This window comes from Capsella rubella, unplaced genomic scaffold (assembly GCF_000375325.1).
Source record: "Capsella rubella cultivar Monte Gargano unplaced genomic scaffold, Caprub1_0 scaffold_2, whole genome shotgun sequence".
Taxonomy (NCBI): domain Eukaryota; kingdom Viridiplantae; phylum Streptophyta; class Magnoliopsida; order Brassicales; family Brassicaceae; genus Capsella; species Capsella rubella.
The window spans coordinates 9678614-9700473 of record NW_006238922.1 but is presented as its reverse complement, the minus strand read 5'-3'; the positions used below and the strand labels follow the sequence as shown (position 1 = coordinate 9700473).

At 33.8% G+C, this 21860-nt stretch overlaps 4 protein-coding genes across 4 annotated transcripts; 3 read left to right on the top strand and 1 right to left on the bottom strand.

The window, feature by feature from the left end:
• The first annotated feature begins 1468 nt into the window (after positions 1 to 1468).
• Positions 1469 to 3709, top strand: LOC17895956 (probable WRKY transcription factor 36). The gene is made up of 4 exons (XM_006301874.2): positions 1469 to 1586; positions 2154 to 2702; positions 2802 to 2915; positions 3051 to 3709. The coding sequence occupies exons 1-4, from the start codon at positions 1521 to 1523 to the stop codon at positions 3483 to 3485; spliced, it is 1164 nt and encodes a 387-aa protein (XP_006301936.1). The 5' UTR covers positions 1469 to 1520; the 3' UTR covers positions 3486 to 3709.
• Positions 3710 to 4624: 915 nt separating this feature from the next.
• On the top strand, positions 4625 to 6697 carry LOC17895836 (SNF1-related protein kinase regulatory subunit gamma-1-like). Its single transcript, XM_006302198.2, has 5 exons — positions 4625 to 4952; positions 5091 to 5533; positions 5632 to 5898; positions 5985 to 6157; positions 6250 to 6697. The coding sequence occupies exons 1-5, from the start codon at positions 4778 to 4780 to the stop codon at positions 6530 to 6532; spliced, it is 1341 nt and encodes a 446-aa protein (XP_006302260.1). The 5' UTR covers positions 4625 to 4777; the 3' UTR covers positions 6533 to 6697.
• Positions 6698 to 7274: 577 nt separating this feature from the next.
• Positions 7275 to 8871, top strand: LOC17894751 (ubiquitin-conjugating enzyme E2 2). The gene is made up of 6 exons (XM_006302893.2): positions 7275 to 7450; positions 7730 to 7867; positions 7959 to 7984; positions 8097 to 8186; positions 8295 to 8383; positions 8488 to 8871. The coding sequence occupies exons 2-6, from the start codon at positions 7743 to 7745 to the stop codon at positions 8614 to 8616; spliced, it is 459 nt and encodes a 152-aa protein (XP_006302955.1). The 5' UTR covers positions 7275 to 7450; positions 7730 to 7742; the 3' UTR covers positions 8617 to 8871.
• A 9197-nt stretch (positions 8872 to 18068) lies between these two features.
• LOC17895240 (probable serine/threonine-protein kinase PBL18) lies at positions 18069 to 20244 on the bottom strand. Its single transcript, XM_023787509.1, has 5 exons — positions 20069 to 20244; positions 19537 to 19886; positions 19316 to 19451; positions 19088 to 19218; positions 18069 to 18772 (listed from the first exon to the last, which is right to left on the bottom strand). The coding sequence occupies exons 1-5, from the start codon at positions 20124 to 20126 to the stop codon at positions 18239 to 18241; spliced, it is 1209 nt and encodes a 402-aa protein (XP_023643277.1). The 5' UTR covers positions 20127 to 20244; the 3' UTR covers positions 18069 to 18238.
• Between the last annotated feature and the right edge of the window lie 1616 nt (positions 20245 to 21860).

The window sequence follows — 21860 nt, the reverse complement described above, 5'->3', positions numbered from 1 at the left end:
TTAAAAGTAATAAGTAAGATTAATAAGTAAATATGAAAACTATAACATTAATCAAATCTTTTAATCAAACTAAAATATTCAAAAATTTCAAAATATATTTGTATAAGGGCTTTTCGGGCCGGCCCGAGCCCGACCGAGCTAAGCCCAAAAAACCCTTTAACCCGAATGGACTTAGCCCAAAAGACCCGGTTTTTTCTGGACATATATATTTAAGCCCGACCCCGATGTTTTTCAGGGCCGGGCCAAACTAGCCCGCGGGCTTTAGCCCTAATTGACATGCCTAATTCTAGGTAATTTTTTTTGCATTATTATCATCTTATGAAATTCATACTGTGTCTATTAATCACATGGATTTAGTCAACGTAATTAAAGTTAGCATGCAGATCGATGAGGTGTCATGATTTCATTGGATAGGATCACCACAATCCACCACGGCACATCCCGCCCGATCGAACCAACCGTGCTGTCAAATACTCAACACGCGTTGTACGGCTGAAACTTTCTTTTTACAAATTCACTCACTCACATGCGGTGTCCCAGTGCTCCATTATATTAGCAATGCTTTTTGATCCGTTATTTGATTTAATTCTTATTATTTTAGATAACCATAAGTTTAAGGAACTTATATAATCCAATAAAAAAACAAACATTAGCACTCTAAAATATGATAAAATTAAAATATTATTTAAAAAAAATATTTAAAATATTACTTCTGATCATGAGCTATAAATTTATCCATATATTATATATTATATGTGAATTTATAAGATTAAATATTATATATTATATATTATATCAAATTCGTGTGTTAGTGGTCATCTGTTGTTTTTTCACCAAATCTGAGTTCGAACCCGGTCTTTTTAACGAAAGATGTATAATTTGTAACATTGTCAAAAAAAAAAAAAAATTGAATTTATTAGATATTGTACATTCTTTCACAAAGATTTAATTTTATTTATACGGATTCATGACCAAGTACAAGTATGAATACGGTACATGCGAAAGTGAACACTTGTTTTCAGTTACCTAATTATATATGAACTAATAATATATATTTAATTACTTTATGATGTAAATTTCAAAGAAATTGAAATATTCCAACATATTAATGTTTAGACCAGATCCATCTGGATTGCAATACAATTTGATATTTTTTAGTGATAAATAATAATATTATAACCAAATTTAAATTTATTTATATGACCAGAATTATAATATGGTGTTACGCATTAATTTCATTATATAATGCCTGAGTCGTCTGTTTGAGATCATTCAAGAATATAGAAGGAGCTGGTAACATGGTGGTGGTGATAAACCACTATAAACAATAGTTTTTTAAGTTCTGTATTTCCTCTTATTATAATGCAAAGTCAAATACTATAGGCTTTGGGGTCCCTTTATATAAACCTACTTAGGCCAAACAAAGAAGACAATAATTTTATTTTATTTTTTTGCTGCAAAGAAGAAAAAGAGCAGATCCAGTTTGATTTCAAGATCGCATCTGAATCATAATATATATCATGATCAAAGAGGAGACTGTTTCATGCATACAACCTCTCGATGGTGTTATGGAAGAATCTGATAAGGTAAAACTTAAAACCATTTCTTGATTTGTAAGTGTTTAAAATTAAACCACATCTTTTCTCTGATTAAGTTGGGTTTTTTTCTCAATCTCCTTCTGATGATTTCAATCGGTGAGAATTAATCTAATGTTCATATGATGCTGTTTATGCATATAGATTCACACTAAGTTACTTTCATGTAATTCTTATGTCTGCAATTAGTACATATTTACTCCATCTAATAAAAGTCAACTTGCTTGTTCGGAAATGGTCTCGAGACTCGAGTATCGAAAAGTTCATTATTTTTGTATCATGCTTTGCACAAACATAAAAATTTATTTGGGTCGGTTAATATTGAATGCTCAAAATATTTGAAATATTTCGGATGGAAACATGTAATTATATAAGATCCGCTCTATCCTCTAAACTAAGTCGGATACAATTTTTTTTGTTCTTGGCATTTCTATAATACTATTCACTTTTGTGTGTGAGTTATCGTCAAGTTCTTAAGTACAAAAAAAATTTAGATAAATGTAAACACATGTAATTAAGGAATGTGAATATATATAAATGTATGTGGGATATATACAGGAAGAGGAGCTTGATGCAACAAAAGCAAAGGTGGAGAAAGTTAGGGAAGAAAATGAGAAATTAAAGCTCTTGCTCTCCACGATTCTTAATAACTACAACTCTCTTCAAATGCAAGTCTCCGAAGTTATCCGCCAACAACAAGGAGCTTCTACGGAGCTAGACGTTGATCATGATCATGACAAAGATAACGACGATCTTGGTGTAGATATATCACTTAGGCTTGGAAGATCACCAGAGCAAACGGTCTCCAAAAGAGAGGAAAAGTTTGACAAGGTTTCTGATGATAACGAGGAAGGAACAAGAAAGAAAAGATCTGCACTGGCTTTAGGATTTCAGATTCAAAATTGTGAAGATTCGACCTCGAAATTAGACTATCTTTGTAGACAAGTTAAGAATGTAAACAACGCGGAGAATAAATGTGTATCGTCGAGGAAAGATGTCAAAACAGCTAGAAATGAAAATCATCATCAAGATGTTTTGGAAGAGCATGATCAAGCAATTTTGAAGAAAACTAGGGTTTGTGTTAAAGCAGCATGTGAAGACCCATCAGTACGTACCACCAAAACCATACATTACATATATATGTTTTTAAAAAGCATGTAACATCTCTATTAATTAATTGTTCATATATGTTACATGAACGTATAGATCAACGACGGTTGCCAATGGAGGAAGTACGGTCAAAAGACAGCAAAAACCAATCCTCTTCCACGAGCCTATTACCGTTGCTCCATGTCCTCAAATTGTCCCGTCAGAAAACAAGTAAATACATTTTTTAACAATCCAAATATATTTTCATGGTGAATTGGTTTTGAGTTAAGAACCATACTATATATATTTTTTACTGTCCATGGGTTTTGAGTTATTAACTCATAAAATATAAATATATGTCTATAGGTACAAAGATGCGGAGAAGAAGATACATCCGCGTTTATGACAACATACGAAGGAACTCACGACCATCCTCTTCCCATGGAAGCAACCCACATGGCAGCTGGAACTTCCGCGGCTGCCTCTTTATTACAATCTGGTGTCTCCTCTTCCTCCTCATCCACCTCCGCGAGCCTAAGCTACTTCTTCCCATTTCACCACATCTCTATCTCCACCACTAACTCCCACCCCACAGTAACACTGGACCTCACAAGACCAAACTATACCAACCAATCACCAATATCTTCCTCCTCTTTCAGTCTCAACTTCTCCTCCTCTGATCCTCCACCTCCATCATCTCAAGATCACACCTTGAACTTTAGTGGCTTGCGAACACAAGCTCCTTTGAGTACAGATTCCCTAATGGCCCGTTGTCGAACGAGACTTTCAGGACACCAGTAACTATATATATCCGTTTCCTTTGTCATTCATTTGATTTTAAGCCTCAAAGAAATATTTGGTTTTGGCATGATATGCGAATTGCATGTATACTTGTATATATCCAAGTGTTTAAATTAGTGGATTACCAATCATATCATTGAGCATATGAAATATGAAGCTTTTGTAAATGTATACTGCCCTACAAACAATTTACTAAACAAAATATAAATTTACTTTTTGTATAATAACAAATGTAAATTACAGTGTTACATATATGTTCGGATGAATCAGGTAGGTAGAGCACTAACTCTTACAGTTATTTCTCGTTAGTAGAGCTTATTGCTTAGTTACCTCGTTTAGCAAAAATCATATTTGTTATTTCTTGTACATTCTTCTCCTCCCATTGGACAACCAATTGCACATAAAATAATATGTTATTTGACAAGTTATTGATCATGTAACTAATTTTTTAAAATAGCTTAACAATTATTAAAATAATGTATAATATAGATTTGGCGAAACAGTGATCTTGTATCATGAATTCATGATTAAAACATGCAACACATACAATTTAGTGTAAAAATGCCGATACCACTCTGAGTATAACCATCACGCACGTTTTAGTGTATACGCCATTCCTTAACATCTACAATTTGTTTTGAGTATTCCACATCTCTTATACAACTTCTTGCATGTTCAATAATATATGTTTACTATTTTCTTCTGCATTATAAAGTAGTGGCACTTCTAAGGCTCGCCAAGTCATGCCACGCGACTTTTTATTTTCCAATTCAACATTTTTTCACAATTTAAAACATGACATTATATGTACATACAGTACATACAGTAATTGGCATTGCGATGGCAATAATGGATTTCAAAAGCACTATGAAACAACACAATCAAATATTCACAAATGAGTTTAGCACGATTCCATTATGGGCTAAGGCCCATACTGAACTCTCTCTTTCTATTAGGAATCGGCCCATCCACGTCAGAGGCTCCGTTTGTAGCGCTGTTAAACTCTTTGACACACGACCACCTTAATGTAACGCCACGTGTCAATACACTTCAACAGGTCGCGCGTAACCGCCAGTCAAGCGAAACCAATTAAAGGTTTCAACTTCCCGACACGTTGCTTATCCGACCACGAAAGTCGAAACACTCCACTGTTCTAGATTCTCTTTCTTTCTTTTTTTCCCTCAAGCAAAAAAAAAACTTTTTTTTTTTTTCTGGGTTTCTTTTAGTTTCCTATCTAGGAATCACCGTAGTGTGCTTTGTGAAATTTCAATTGAATCGATCGGTATCAAGATATGGCGGAAAATGAAGAAGTAGATAAGAAGATAAGATCAACAGTTTCGAGCTGTGAGGCGTATTTCGATAAAGTTCAGTCGAGGAAGAATCTTCCCAAATCTCTTCAAGAAACCCTTAACTCTGCTTTCGCCGGAATCCCTGTTTCCTCCTTCCCTCAAGTTCCCGGCGGCAGAGGTATCAGAAAAATCCAAACTTTACTCAATATGACTATGTTTTTAGTTTTGCATTTTAGATTTGATATAGTTTGATTCCGTGAATCAGTGTGTTTGTTGCTTAGTTTATTTAGCTTCTATATGTTTTGTTTGATCACAGTGATAGAGATACCAGCGGAAACGCCTGTGTCAGAAGCAGTAAAGATTTTATCAGACAGCAAGATTCTTTCAGCTCCTGTGATCAACACAGATCACGAGAGTTCTTTAGATTGGAGAGATAGATATCTAGGAATCATTGATTACTCTTCAATCATCTTATGGGTACTAGAGAGTGCTGAGCTTGCTGCAATCGCCTTGTCTGCCACCTCTGCAACCGCTGCTGGTGTTGGTGCAGGAGCTGTTGGAGCTTTAGGTGTTGCAGCGCTCGGTGTCACTGGTCCCGTTGCTGCAGCGGGTCTTGCTGCGGCTGCGGTTGGAGCCGCAGTTGCTGGTGGTGTTGCAGCTGACCGTGGGATGGGGAAAGATGCTCCAACTGCTGCTGATAAATTGGGGAAAGATTTTTATGAAGTTATTCTTCAAGAAGAGCCTTTCAAATCAACCACTGTAAAACTACTAAAATGCTTTGTTTGCTTAATGGAAATCGAAAATGTCGAATTTGTGACAGTTTTTGATTATGGATATGTTTGTATTGGTTTTTTCAGGTTAGAACGATACTTAAGTCGTTTAGATGGGCTCCTTTTCTTCCAGTGTCTACAGAGAGTTCAATGTTGAGTGTTATGTTGCTACTCTCTAAATACCGGTTAAGAAATGTGCCGGTTATTAAAGCAGGAGAACCCGATATCAAGAACTACATTACTCAATCTGCAGTAGTTCAAGGTCTTGAAGGTTGCAAAGGCCGAGATTGGTTTGATCACATTTCAGCTCTCCCCATTGCTGATCTTGGCCTTCCTTTCATGTCTCCCAGTGAGGTAAGAATATAATACACTTTTAAGAACTTGACATTTAAATGGCAATAGGCTTGCAAACTGGTGAATTCAAACTTATTTGGGTTCAGGTTATTAGCATTGAGAGTGAAGAACTAATTCTTGAAGCATTCAAGCGGATGAGAGACAACAACATTGGTGGTCTCCCTGTAATCGAAGGGCCGAACAAGAAGATTGTTGGAAACATAAGCATGAGAGATATCAGATATTTGCTTCTACAACCTGAAGTCTTCTCCAATTTCAGGTTTATTTACTTTACTCGCTTGTTTTACATTACAACTTCTGGTTACTGTGAAATTTTCTCTAACTAAGATGATCTCTTTGTCTATGATAAAGACACCTTACAGTGAAGAGTTTCGCGACAAAGATTGCTACCGCGGGTGAGGAGTATGGTTTAGCGATTCCCGCGATAACATGTAGGCCTGATTCGACTTTGGGGAGTGTTATAAACAGTTTGGCTTCGAGGTCGGTGCATCGGGTTTATGTAGCGGCTGGAGAGGAGAATGAGCTTTATGGGGTTATAACACTGAGGGATGTGATCTCTTGTTTCGTATCAGAACCTCCAAACTACTTTGAGAACTGTCTAGGGTTCTCGGTTAAAGAAATGCTTAACCGATGATCTCTTGTTTCTCAGCTTTACATATTTGTCTTTGTTTGTTTGTTCTTCCTTGGTTTAGATTCTGAAGTTGTTGTCTTTATATCTAATTTTTAACCACTTTTTAGTTTGAAAGTTCTGTCATTTGTGATTTACCTTTACAAAATCCTAATAAAAAATTTGAGTGGACATGCGTAAAATTTGGAACTTGACACAGATATAAAGGGGATAATATTCATTATAGGATTTAGGATGACACTCTCCTTCCAACAGTAGCAATGTAGCATATGAGTGTACAAAATTGGTTTTGATGTGAAATGATCATTGGCAAAATTTAGGAGTTTTATATTTGGGTTATCACAAAATTTTGGATATTATCAGGTGGTAAAAATGCTATTTAAAACTGGGTGAGTTAAGCAAATAAAGTGATATTATGTAATTTAATATATTTTCAAATAAAATACCATAATATTGTGAGTTAAATTTCGCGTGAAAATAAAAATGCACATAAATAGCATAATATTATGTAATTTAATGTTTTTTGGATAATACCCAATATAGTTCGTTAAAATAGTGCAAAATTCATATAATCTTGAAAATACATATATAACTTTTAAGTATTTTATTTATAATTTTGTTGAAAATTTAGTTATAAGATGTATAATTTCTTCTAAAAAATGAAATTTTGTTGACCAAAGAAAATATAAAATAAAGTTTGGAACTTTTGTATTAAATAAAAGAAGAGCATTTCCCCAATGCATGGTTTGGTTGTCACTTTCAGGTGGCGCAGCGACCCAATCATCCCCTGTCTTTTACCAGACCACAAAAACCCTAAATTCTCGACATCTCTTTCTCCTCCGTTGGTTCAAATCTTCTACCTCAAGTGTTTGATCTCCGCTGATCTTACGAAAGTTCATCCCTTTTTCATCTTGAGAATCTCAGGTTTTGTCCAATTTTCAAATCCTGTTTTGGTACTCTGCTCTGTTCCTTAGCCAATTCTTTAGAATCCGACATGGATGATTTAGGAGTTCTTACGATTTTGAGAGGTTCTGGTCTCTTTGTTAGTTTTATTAAGACCCTTGTTTTTAATTCTGGTTCTGGGTTTGATCTAGCTCATGTCAGGATATGAATCTATGCGATTTGCAATTAAGACATCATGGAAAAGTTTGAATTTTAATCTTAGTTTTGTTTTTGAATTGTGGCATCTGTGTGATTTTGAAGACATCGAGAGAAGATGTCAACTCCGGCAAGGAAGAGACTTATGAGAGATTTCAAGAGGTTGCAGCAAGATCCTCCTGCTGGAATTAGTGGTGCTCCTCAAGACAACAACATCTTGCACTGGAACGCTGTTATCTTTGGGTAAAACATTTGCTTTTTTTCACTTATGGTAATAACTTGTTTTTTTCGTCTCGTCTTGTCTTGATTCTGATCTGCTTCATGGAACCTGCAGTCCGGATGATACACCTTGGGATGGAGGTATGATTTGTACAATTAAAGTGTATTCCTTTTTCCATATAGGACTAGAGAAACATGAACTTATATAGATTTAATCCTTGTTAAGTACCACCATTTTATGTTAATCTTTCAGGTACTTTTAAGTTGACCCTTCAGTTTACAGAGGATTATCCAAACAAACCACCAACTGTTCGTTTTGTTTCTCGGATGTTTCATCCCAATAGTAAGTTATGAGTACACAGAGAAACTATGCTTTGCTCTTATAAATGTTATGGTATAATCTCTGTCTCCGTTACTTTATCTTATTGTTTCTCCTGGCTGTCTTGTTCAGTCTATGCAGATGGAAGTATTTGTCTTGATATCCTACAGAACCAATGGAGTCCTATTTATGATGTTGCAGCAATCCTTACATCTATCCAGGTTTGAATCCTTGTGTGTCATTTCATCTTTTGAGATTATCCATCTCAATGTAGAACCAATTGATCAAAACGGTTTTTGCGGCTTTTTTTTTTTACGATTTGCAGTCACTCCTCTGTGATCCAAACCCGAACTCACCTGCAAACTCAGAAGCTGCCCGCTTATTCAGCGAGAACAAGCGAGAATACAACAGACGGGTTAAGGAGATTGTGGAACAGAGTTGGACCGCCGATTAATAAGCTATCGGTACTCAAATCTTCTGCGCTCAGATTTTATTACATTTGAAGAAGTGGAGGTGATCAAACTGGTAAAAACGAGCTGACATTAATCAGTTTTCTATAATCAGTTGTTTCATTATGCCTTCAATTCAATATATATGTACTGTAATAATGTTTGGATAAATCGCATATATTTTCTGAATTGTTGTTCAATTGGTATCTTTGTTTGTAAGTCTCTCCGATTCAATATAGTATATGGATATGGATTCTATAGTTGATTATATCCGATTTGTAGGGAGGAGTTAACCAGCTGATGATTAAGATGAACAGAACAAATAACATAATGTTCAAAACAGACCAACTTTTTTCAGAAACGTTTTGGCAAAATCATAGATAAAGCTGATGATATTGTTCTAGATGATTCATTAACTAAATAACATATTCAATTGGGCAGTTTTACATAAAAGCTATATCTAACTAGTGAACTGTATAATTTGACTACTTAAAACTCCAAATGAAACGAATTATTAGTTGCTATATAAGAAATGAAATGACTCCATTCATGCATGATAACAATCACATTACTGTTCGTGTACATGAATTTAAAGGTCATAACTCACCTGACCGTTGAAAACACACTTCAAAAACCTTTGGGGTGCCAGATGGCACCTAGAGTCCCCCCAAACACTTCAGTGTTCATCAGATTGATTCATCATCGGTCCGATAGAAAACAAAGTATGAACAATGAAGCGTTTAAGGGAACTCAAGGGGACATTTGACTTTACATGTTATGTCTTCTTGCTAATGATGCTTCTCTTACTCATGTTCTTAGTGACAACCAAAACTACATATTTATATAAGCTTCTCCACATTGTATTTTTCATTGTTGTGAAGGAATTTTTCAGGGAGGGACCGTAGATTATATATTCTCCATTGAATAGCAAAACATGTGGGAAATACATATATGAAGATGAACCAAGTCAGAATTTTGGGAATTAGGAGCCAAGCGAATATTAATATCTTTTGCTACATAAGCACATTCTTCACAAGATTTCTTCTGGTAGATCTTATTCTTCTATTTTTTTTTTTCAATGTAATTGCTTAGTTAGCCAAGAATATTTCAACGAAGTTACAAAACCAGAGTAAAAATAATCAAAATTACAAATGTAAAAAAATCTATAAAACCATATAACATGCATTGGTCTTGGACCTGAGAGAATATATGGGATTCAGCACATAAACTCTTTAATTATTAAGAAAGAAAAAGTCTACAAAACTATGAAAGTATATCACGAATTTCACAATATTCTTTCTATTTCATTTTAAGTATTATTTCAGATTTTACAAACAATTTAAGAAATCATGTAAAATTCATTCTTTACATAAAAACATTATTAACTAAAACTAATTTAACTAATGAGAAAACAAAAAGAGTAAAGGATATCAATGGTCAAAAAATCAAATACATTTAAAAAAATTTGTATAGATTTTTATTTAAGTCATCATTTAAAAAAAAAAAAATCCTCAAACATCACTTAGCACATGCGCACAAGAAGCAGCAAACAAATTCGTGTGTGCATTTGCATGTATACGAGTGTACATGCAAATTCTCTAGCATCTAAACGTGTATAGAAACGTACCTCGCAAAAAGCTGAACAGGGAAATGATTTATACACTTTTCTTGACAAAAAATGATTCCTTTACGTACGTACGCTTAACGCCCTTAACCTGAATTCACGTCTACATTCAAAATGCTTCCAATTGTGTATATATGAAACGCCAATTTCTCCATTCTTTTTCAAATCTAATTCTCCCATATGCTCAATACATAGTAACCAAACATCGTTTTCGTCGGATGTTTCCTAGAGTTCCTCTGAGCACTTCATTGGAGATACCATTTTCTATTAAATAGTATTCTACTGAAGTGTTTGGGGGAACTCCTGGACTCATTCGATAATATATATACTAAGTTTGATTTGGTGTTACATATACTTTTGTTCGATATATGTATTGGTAAGGTAAGGGATCAAGTAATATATATATATATACCATTGTATTAACATAATAACATATCATCTTGCTAAACTGCTTCTTTTTGTTTTGTCCAAAGAAAAAAAAAACTTTTGTTTTGTTTGTCTAATTTTCTCATGCTCTTCGGTACCTTACTCACCTTATTGTCTATATACAGCTTTTTGTTAATATCTCCCCTTTTTATTATTTCTCAATTTCCCGCATTTAGCTAAAACCTTTATCTATTGTCTCGGGGAGTTAGTATTTTCGCAAAGTATTTTTTTGAGGTTTTAGACTATCAATCGTAGTTCGAGTACTTGAGATATGTATTATTCGTTTAGAACAACATTATTGGTGGAATCTTAACAAGTATCTTAAACTAAAATTTGTTAAGATATTATCTTATATATGATTTAACAAATCTTAGCTTATTAAGATTTCACCAATAATGTTGGTCTTATAAACTTTGGCAGAGAAGATGAACAACTATATATATATAAATAAATATGTGGCTTTTGTTAATGTCGGAAGGGATGTTCAAATCCTAAGATTTGGCTATAGGTAGTATGTTAATTAGGGTATCTTACATTAATTTAGTATTAAATTTGAAAAAGTAGAGTTTAAGAGTTTTAATTTTGTTTTTAGTTTTGAGATGTGTTTATTGGTAGGATCTTAAGTTGAGTATCTTAGAAAAAAATTATTTTTTAAAAAACTATATATATTTATAATTTGTAATTTAAGAAAATCTTATAATTATTGCAAATTTGGAATTTAAAAAATACAAAAGATAGAAATTATCAGGTAAAGTACAATAGTTTTAAACTTGATTGTGAGAAAATTTTGTCCATATATGCTCGATCAAATAAATTGTTTACACTTTAACTCAATAAAACATGGAACTAAAATACTTTAAAGTAGATGATAGAGTCAAAATTTAATATACTTCGATGATTTCAAAATCAAGATACTTATATATATTCAGTTTTAGCATCGTTCAGTTTTGACATATATAAAAAATAGAAAATGTCATAGATAAAAATATTAAAAAGTATGAAACTAATTCATTAATTAAATATTTTAATCAAACTAAAACTAAAATATCAAAAAATCAAAAATATATATTTTTTAAGAATTTTTCGAGCCGACCTGAGCCTGACCGGGTTAAATCCAGAAAATCCTTTAGCCTAAAAATAGAATAATATTTTTTTCTCTATCATATATTTGTCTAGCCAATAAAAATATGCTGATTACAAAAAAAAATAATAATAAAAAAAAAAAAAAAATATGCCACGTAGATGTCTCTTAACTCACACAAGATCTCTTATATAACATACTTATCTTACAAATAATAATGTTTAGGATTTAAATTTAAATGTTAATTTAGATAAGATCCTCCTTAAATCCTCCTGATAATGGTGGTCTAATGTTGCTCTAACAGTTATGCCTCGGATCACTATTTACATATCTCGATCGGGGTAGTGTGTCTTCCTATGTACTTGTTTTCAGTGAGTATTTGAGATTAGCAAACGTAGTAGATCAATGTTTATACACTTAATAAAACTTACAATATTCTGATTGGTTAAAGACTTAGAGTAAGTATGTACTTATATATACGACACATAGGATTTTCAGCACATATATATGCTTCATAATTAAAATATAGAGGTTACATTAGTTAATAATAGGATTAACTTATTTTAAAACAAAGACACTCTCTCGATGAAACAAAGACAAAAGACGATTGATAAGAGCTTATGAGAAAAAAAGAAAACACAACCAAAAGTTCATTATCCCCTCTCAATGCGGTCTGAGCATATCGCCGTTGGGTAGACACACTCGTCTCAGCCAGATGGTTAACCGGTGCTTACTTCAGTACTCTTTCTTACAAATTTGAGATTTTGGACCTCTACGTCGATTTCGAACTTGACGATTAGTAAGATGTAAATGATTATAATTAAAAACGAAAACCCGTCCGAAATGTTGTCCTTAAATGTTTGCTCTTTGGAAATGTTCTAGCTACAGCCTACAAGATGTATATGGAAACATGAGTATTTGGAAACGTGAAAACATAAAATTGTGGTGACTACAGTTAATTCTAGAATTATTATTATGACAACCTGCCTCTAGACTAGGACGGACCCTGCGACTCTGCAATAGTGGTAACCGCTGGAATTAGATCGTCTTTCATGTCCCACCACACCTCTATTTTAGCTGTCGCGTATACAGGCTTGGCCGCGTAGTTCTTTCCCCACATCCTCGTTACCCTCTGCATGCTCTCTACTCGAGAGATTTTTCTTGAATTTTTCCACGGACCACGGTGTTGGTCTCGAATTAATTACAAGATTTGCAATAAAAGAAGGCATGTACAAAGGAACTTTTTTTTGTTTCGAATATATTTTCACTCATTAAAAAAAAAAAAAAAAAAAAAAGGCATGTGGTAGTAATTCACATGTTTCTCTGCAGATGAATTGTTCATCCTTGGAGTACCTTAGTAATTTTTTCTAGGGACACTCTGCAGAACTGACTAAGGGTGAATTTGGCTCAAAAACAGAACTGAATGAATAAGCCACAAAGATGTTGTATTGGGACTATTGTTGTAGCCTGGACAGATCCAAAGATCCACCTGATTAGATATGAGCATCATCGTAGTCGAACAAGAGTTATGATCTCGCCATATCAGCATATCCGTAAACATTTGTGAGCATGTGCTTTCTGGAAAAGATTGTTGGAATTTTGATTAGGGTAGGGATGGTTCAAACTTAACTAAGATTTTAAATTATAAATTCCAGAGATCGAAAACAGTTGGACTAACCGGAGACGGTATGTGCAACATTGACTCCAGTTGAAGAGAGCCCTTGCAAGAGATGAGCAGAGGTTTGTTTCTGGTCGCCAAAGCCAGTGATGAAGACAGAACCAGAGTAGCCTAGTTTCTTGAACGCTCTTTCTAAACTCTGACGGACACGACGAGCATTCATAACCTTCGGGAATCGGACAGTCGCTCATGTCCCCCCCATACTGCTATTTTAGCTGTCGCGAATCCAGGCGTCGCCCGACCGTTCTCATCACACATCCTCTAAAGTCTAAACCTAAACAAATCACAGCACAAGTCATCCTCGATCTGTTTTTTTTTTTTCAAGTTTGGATGTACGTATACACAACACTAATGGGCCTAAATGAAAGTCCATTAGTTGTAAGGTGTCGGATGTTTTAATAGAGAAAATAAGAAAAATAAATTACGCTTTGCTCTTATTTATGTTTAATGAAATCATTGATCTTATTTAGTTTCTTAAGATTTTTCACAAACGTTTGGGGAAAACTCATCATAGATAAAGGCATAAAGCTGATATTGTTCTAGATGGTTCTTACTTTTTTAGGATAATTGGTTTTATTACATGCAATGGTACTGTTAATCTTGTTATCCAGTTATACTAGTTTAAAATTTAGTTAAAATCATTATTTTACTAGTGAATTGTATATTTAGCTAGTTAAACTCCAATGAAACGAGTTATTACTTATTAGCTGCTAACTAAGAAATGAAATGTCTCATTGATCATGATAACAATATAAGATCAATGATATCACATTACTGTTCGTGTACATGAATTAAAAGCTCATAACTCACCTGACCGTTGAAAACACACTTCAAAAAACCTTTGGGGGTGCCAGATGCCACCTAGAGTCCCCCCAAACACTTCAGTGTTCATCAGATTGATTCATCATCGGTCCGATAGAAAACAAAGTATGAACAATGAAGCGTTTAAGGGAACTCAAGGGGACATTTGACTTCACTTATTATGTCTCTTTGTTAGTGATGCTTCTCTTACTCATGTTCTTTGTGACAACCCAAGCTGTGTATTTATATATGCTTCTCCATATTATATTTTTCTTTTTTGTGAAGGAATTTTTCAAGGAGGGACCGTAGACTAATATATTCTCCATTAGATAGCAAAACATGGGGGAAATACGTATATGAAGATGAACCAAGTCAGAATTTTGGGAATTAGGAGCCAAGCGAATATTATTTATCAGTTTGCTACAGAAGCCCATTCTTCATCAAGATCTTTCCTTCGGTAGATCTTATTCTACTCTCTTTTTTTTTTGCGTAAATTAAACCAAGAATATTAACGGAGTTACAAAAACGCTGTAAAAATAATTATTGACAAATGTAAAAATATGCTAAAACATTGTGAAGAATTTCACAATTTTCTCTCTTTCATACCATAACATATATGCGCGCACGAGAGAGCAAGCAAAATCATGTGTGCATTATTTGCATGTATGTGAGTAAACTCATTGGCATATATGCGTGTATAAAAACGTATCTTGCAAAAAGCTGAAAGGAGAAAGGACTTAAACACTTTTCTTGAAAAAAATGATTCCCTCACGTACACACTTGAAGCCCTTAACCTGAATTCACGTCTACATTCACAATGCTTGCAATTGTATATATGAAAACGCCAATTTCTCCATTCTTTTTCAAACCCTACCACCCTCGTTAACTCAATTTACCCGTTACACCGAAATATAATGGGTCAATACATAAGAAACAAACATCTTTTTGGTCGGATGTTTCCTAGAGTTCCTCTGAGCACTTCATTGGAGATACGGTTGTCTATTAAATAGTATTCTCTACTGAAGTGTTTGGGGGAGCTCTTGGACTCGTTCGACATTTTTAAATAACTAGCTAGACTAAGTTTGATTTGGTCTTACATATACTTTTGTTCGATATATATGTATATAGGTAAGGTAAGGGATCAAGTAATATATAGAATATGCAATTAAAATCATTTTGCTAGAGTGCTTCTATATATTTGTTTGTTTTCTCAGGTTCTTCGGTATGTCAATCACCCTACTGTCTATCGTAATTTGTAAATAATTTTTTTTTGGTGAGTTGAGAATTGTTTTTGTTGTGATGTTGCGAGAAGCGGACGACATCACTTTGTTAATATATCTCTGTGATGTACACTATAGCTAACTCGGAGGAATTAGTATTTTCCAAGCGGATCGACATGTATTTTTTTGAGGTTTTAGTTGCTAACTGTACTATGTAGTTCTAGTATTTTATGTACAACCAATTAGTTGTAGATATGCATATGTTTTCCCTTTATTTTGAACGTTGACCTTATTGGTTTAAGTTGTAAATGTAACTTTCACAGAGAAGATGAACAACTATAAATCTGTGTGGCTATTAATGTTGGATTGGATACAAATCCTAAAAAAGTGTGCCTCTGGTTACTATTTAATTTACACATTGCGATCTATCGAGGAATTATTTGTACCTTTTAAATGTGTAGTTGTTTTTTGTGCGGATTTGATATAAGCACATGTCATAGATCATGTTTATATAATTTGAGTTTTATGACAACAAAAAAAAAACATGTAATCTGATTTCCTTCATACCTAAGACGGACAGTATATATTACTATACCTAGTTACACAAACTGGCTTCAAATGCACTCAAATAAAATATGGAAAAAAAAACAAATATTTAAGTTATATATGGAAAAGAGAACATTATCGGCCATTATTAAAGCTTCAAATTCTCTTTTGTGTGGAATTTACGCGGAAAATATGTAATATTCTCACTTTCACAATAAACAAAGAAACCTTACTATTTTGGTGATAATAATAATAATAACAGAGAAACCTTACTTTTGAAGTGTCTTCCACCATCTAAAATCTTCAAGTCGAGGATCAAGTTACAAAGAAATATTAACCAATAATATATCAAGTTACAAAGAAATATTGACGAATAATATGACTTCTTGAAATTTTATGCTCTGACGCCAATGAGAACTTGCGATGATAAAAGCACTTGTATCACATACCGTTTATGCGCAATGAGAAAATTTTAGTTTATTTAGTACAAATGAAAATGTTGCTGATAGTGACATATGCGTTTGTTGATAAAACTTGTTTGATGCTCTGTGAATAGTGTAAAAATTGAAGTCACAGCTGAGATTACACTTAATCTCTAGGACCCTATAAATATACTGTATGTATAATCCATGATGTTCTCCATTACCGGTAAGACTGAACTTAGCTTTGGTCTTATGCTTTAACACGAAAATCTTTGGGATCGAACCGTTTATACAGTACTATTAATTACAGCATAACCGTGCACTTGCATTAAACCTTCATAAATTTAATCTTTAGGTACTAGATTAAGATTTCTCTAATCGTAAAGATTCTGTGGACATCACAGAGCTTTTGAGTTCTTAGCAAGCCACAACAGGCTAGCGCGGCCGGTACGAGAAATAATTTTAGAACTGTGCAATAGTTTGCCAAAATAAAGCAATGGACAGATCACTTGTATCATAGGACAACATTAGGTGAATGCGAAATTGTATAATTAGTTTTGACTTAAGATTGTAAAGAAGGTTTTGAAATCACATTATTTTACAAATGAAGAAGGTACCATACGTTGGTATACATTTGAAGAGCAAAGGGACATGTGACTCTTGCCTTTCTTGAAGATTCTTCCTTTCTTGTGGAATTTAACTCAAGGGCCATCATAGTTATTTAGAGATTCTTATCAAAACATGTACAAAACTTTTATATAAACAAAGATGAACCTAGTCCATGTTGTGGACGTAATGAAAAGACATTTGCATGTGATTATGTGAAACAAGCTGCTCTTGTGGATTTGAAACTCAGCAATATAGAAAGTGGACCTGAAGAAGCTATTAGCACTAACAATCACAACTAAATTGATATATGCGACTAATTTAATAGTTGACTGATTTAAACCAATCTAGATTATTATTCGACCACCCAGAGATCATGTATGTACGTACGTATGTTTCCTAGAATCATATTTTCTATCTCGTGAAAAGACACAAGGAACATAAAAGACTAATTATCTTCTAACAACTCTTGCATCCAAGTTTACGTCCAGGTTCACACACTCTCCCCTCACACTAAAGTAGATGAGATTCTTTAGTTCCTCAGTCCTCACTATAAATTAACATGTCACTCCTTCTATCTTCCTCAAACCCAAATACGCACAACAACAACAACAACGACACAATAATACAACTAGATGTCTTCTAGAGTTCTTCCGAACACTTCATTGGAACTTTTTTTATTCGGTTAACAATTAATTCCACTGAAGTGTTTGGGGGAACTCCGGACGTCATTTGGTAATGTCAAGCCATGTGTGTAAAATTGTAGTTTTATTTACTTTTTAGTTTTTGATATTACCATTATTTTTTGTTATATGTACTTTTTAGTATTATAATGATCTTCTAAGTGGCTTAGATATATTTTCGCACCATGCACATACATTTTAAGATGTTTTATTTTCACTACATAAGTACATATAGTCCAATTTTTCATTACCCTGTTTCAGTAGTGCTAATGGCTAATGGTGAAATAGGAGTCTTTCTAAAGAGAGTGCTTAAGGTCTCAGATTCGAAACAAATGCATTTCTAAGGCCTGAAACATTTTGGTTACCCAAAAATGAAACAAATGTTTATCAATTATATATATCCGTTTTCAAGTTTTCCAATATATATATATACATCTACATTTTCAACCAGAAACTCTATAATCTCAAGAGGTAGTACAAAACTATGCAACACACTTGGCAAAATTATATATACATACTCGGAAAGGGTCTCTAAATCTCCTACTTCCCCACCTTCATCGTAGAGATCTCTCGAAGCTTGTGATTCTCCGACATATGAGATGAAGGAGACATGAATGTATTTGGACTGGAACCTGTCTTTTTTGCAGAAGTCTCAAGCTGTTGTAAAGTGGATAAGACATCAGACATCTCCGGTCTCAGCTTTGGTTCGGTGTTGAGACACCGCAATGCGATGTTGGCGGCTGCGCAAGCCCCTTTGTGTGGATACTGTCCTCCAAGCTTTGTGTCCATTATTCTAAAAACTTTTCTTCTGTCCACCAAATAAGGTATTGCCCAATCCACCAGATTACGTTCCACTCCTACTTTTGATTTGTCTAGGGTGGGACGTCCCGAGAGTAGTTCGAGTAACACTACTCCAAAGCTATAGACATCACTCTTAGCGGTTAACCTGCCGGTTGCTATGTATTCCGGAGCTGCGTAGCCTTGTGTGCCTATCACTTGAGTTGTCACATGGGTTCTATCTCCTGTTGGTCCAGCTTTTGCCAATCCGAAATCAGATAGCTTCGCATTGAAATCCTATGAGTACATTTAAAGACGATTTCATTATTTCAAGATCTAAAGAAACAATTCCTATGAGTACATTTAAAGTTATATCTTTCTCTAATCATTGTACACTCATTTTTCTTTTTATTATAAAACTTATGTTTTTTTTTTTGTTTTTTTTAGGAACTTTATGTTTAAGATTTTAATTTCACTATTGAGTATTTTCTTTTTCATTTTAGTCCTATAGAGATGATGGCTCTTTCACTAGTCCTAGGATCGACAACATGTACCACATCAAGATTTATCTCCAATATAAAAAAAATGGTCAAGCAGGGAGAGATGGTGTACCATATCAAGTAGAATATTGGAGGCCTTGAAGTCTCGGTATATGACTTTAGCTTCGTGGAGGAAAGCTAGTCCACTCGCTGCGCTTATCGCCACTTTCATCCTCGTCTTCCACGAAATTGGCTCTGCGCCTCCTACACACACAAGCAAAAAAAACCAAGAATGAAAACACCTGATATAGCAGAAGTTGAATGTACAACTCTAACTAAACTCAAATTGATCCTAACTTACTTCGGAAGAGATGATTCTCCAAGCTTCCTTTGGGCATGTACTCGTAAACCAAAAGTCGTTTCTCTCCTTCTAAGCAATATCCTATTAGCTTGACAAGATTCATATGATGAAGTCTCCCAAGATAGTGAACCTCAGTCTGAAAAACACATACCAACACTTTCTATTATTTTATTTGACTTCAATATTTTCTTGGTTCTATGACTTAAGGATGATGAACTTACCAACCACTCTTTGTGTCCTTGAAACCCTTCTGGTTTAAGTTTCTTGACCGCAACGACCATACCGGACCCTGGTTTCGAAGGTGACAAAGAGCGTTCACCGATCCAACCCTTGTAGACCAAACCAAAACCGCCTTCACCGATCATACTATTGGGCTTGAAGTTTCTAGTAGCGGTTTTGAGCTCGTTGAATGTGAAGGCCTTAAGCGTTGGAGATGGTAAGAGCTCTCCTTCACTTCTTGGTGTCAGATTTGACCATGATGAAGTAGTGAAGCTATTGTTGCTGTAAGAAGGTATGCTTAGGCTTGAAAGACGAGATGAGTGATTCGGTTTAGGGGAAATTCTCGTTGACCCTGTTGGCAAATAAATGAAGATTTTGATAGAAAAGTACTAAAAGTCTCTGTTTCATTTAGATTTAGTTGATACAAAATCAAATACCAAATAGAATTAAAGTAACCTAGTATGACAAAAAGAATTAAAAGTAACCTAGTACGTATCAAAGATCCATCGTTAAAAGTGGGGTTTTGATTCTTACCTCCAAAAGTGCTTTCTCTGTTATCAACTCTTGCAGAAGAACCAAAGCAATTACCCATTAGAGAGATCAAGAAAACTAAATCGATGTTTCTTGTCTGATGAAGCAATGAAACAGAGATGGGTCTCAGAGGCAGAAGGAATGAAACAGAGAAAATAAGAAGAAGAAGAAACAGAGGATTTTGGTTATTGGAAAATAAGAAAATAGATAGAGACAAAGCAAAGGGTTTGTTTTGTATGATTTTTATTTTTTTTTGTCTGTCGTTGTCGTTGTCGTTGTCGTTGGTCAACACCTAAAACGTGTGCACCACCCATCACTACTTTGGTCTGCTGCACTTATAAATTTTGCCTTTCTCTTCTTCCAAGTTATCTTTACCAATTTCATGGAATTTTCTAGCTAGCTTTACGAACTAGTTCCCAAATATTTGATGACAAATCATCATTTATTCATACCATTATAATATATAAACGAGGATAATATATATACTCTTTTTAAAACACGGGATCGATCATTGCCACAATCTGTAGAAATCCAAATTTGTTTCATACCATTTAACACATGTACAATACTCCAATAGGGATACAACATCATCACTTTTTTATCAATTGTGAAACTTGATTTTACAAAACGAATAAGAAAAGTCATCGACTAAAAGATGTAAGGAAAAGAGTCAATGAAGTGTGGGTTGTAAAGTCAATTATCATCACCCAAAAATAAGACGAGTTGTTGCTTTTTTATCTTCCAAGAAAGCTTACAGTTCTTTTATCCTAAAATTGCTTCTGTGACTTTTTTTTTTTTTTTTTTTCTCTGAGTCGAAATATCTTTTTAATCGATGACTTTTCTTCTTTCTTGCAGCTCAAAAAGCCTCTTTTCCAAATAAAAAGGTATTGGGTCTATTCATATTGGGCTTTTACAAAAGCCCATCATAAGTTTTTGGAAACTGCACTGTTGCCGTAATTGAGACAAATGTATAGGTTTGTTGCCTATGTATTCAATCCGAAGTATTTTTAGTTCTTTGTGTAAAATTTACCAATCTTATATCATTCAATATGAATTCGAAAAAGTCTAACAAAATCTAATCTTATCGAACTCATGATTTAAAAAATCTACTATAAAATCTAATGTTACTGAAAATAGTTTGTGAATTTAATGTTTAAGAATTTAAAAAGATTTGGAAGTTCTTCTTTAAAAATATATAAATCCAAAGTTCATGGTTTAAAGTAGGATTTTACATTAAATCATATCAAGTTCCTTAAAATCATCAAAAATTATATAAAAACTCATGAAAAGTAAGATCATTTAGGATATTATATTCAATACACCTAAACTTATCTTATATGCCTAGACTAACATGGTCTCACCAAATCTATCAATTATGTAATTTTGAGTGTGGGATACAATACTTTAGAGGCATAACTTACAAGTAATGATAACTGTAAAACATGCATTGTTATATTCTCCCAATATTGGTCGTAATTCGGAACAAAACCTTCAGACTAACCAGACCATTGGCTATGCATTGAGCTAAAGCAACAAGAACTAACAAGATATAAATAGGAAAGAATTGTACAAAAAGGAGGGTGCACCTAATTTTTCAAACATACCATGTCACTGAATCAAGAAAGTTCAATTCTTTCCAGAAATAAATACTATTAATAAAAAAAACTTTGATTCATAACTATATTATAAGAAAATAATATAATATTAAAAATATATATTATTTTTATAATTAACTAATCAACATGGTGACAATCTATTTGAACAAATAATTTGGAGGACCATTAATTTAACAACA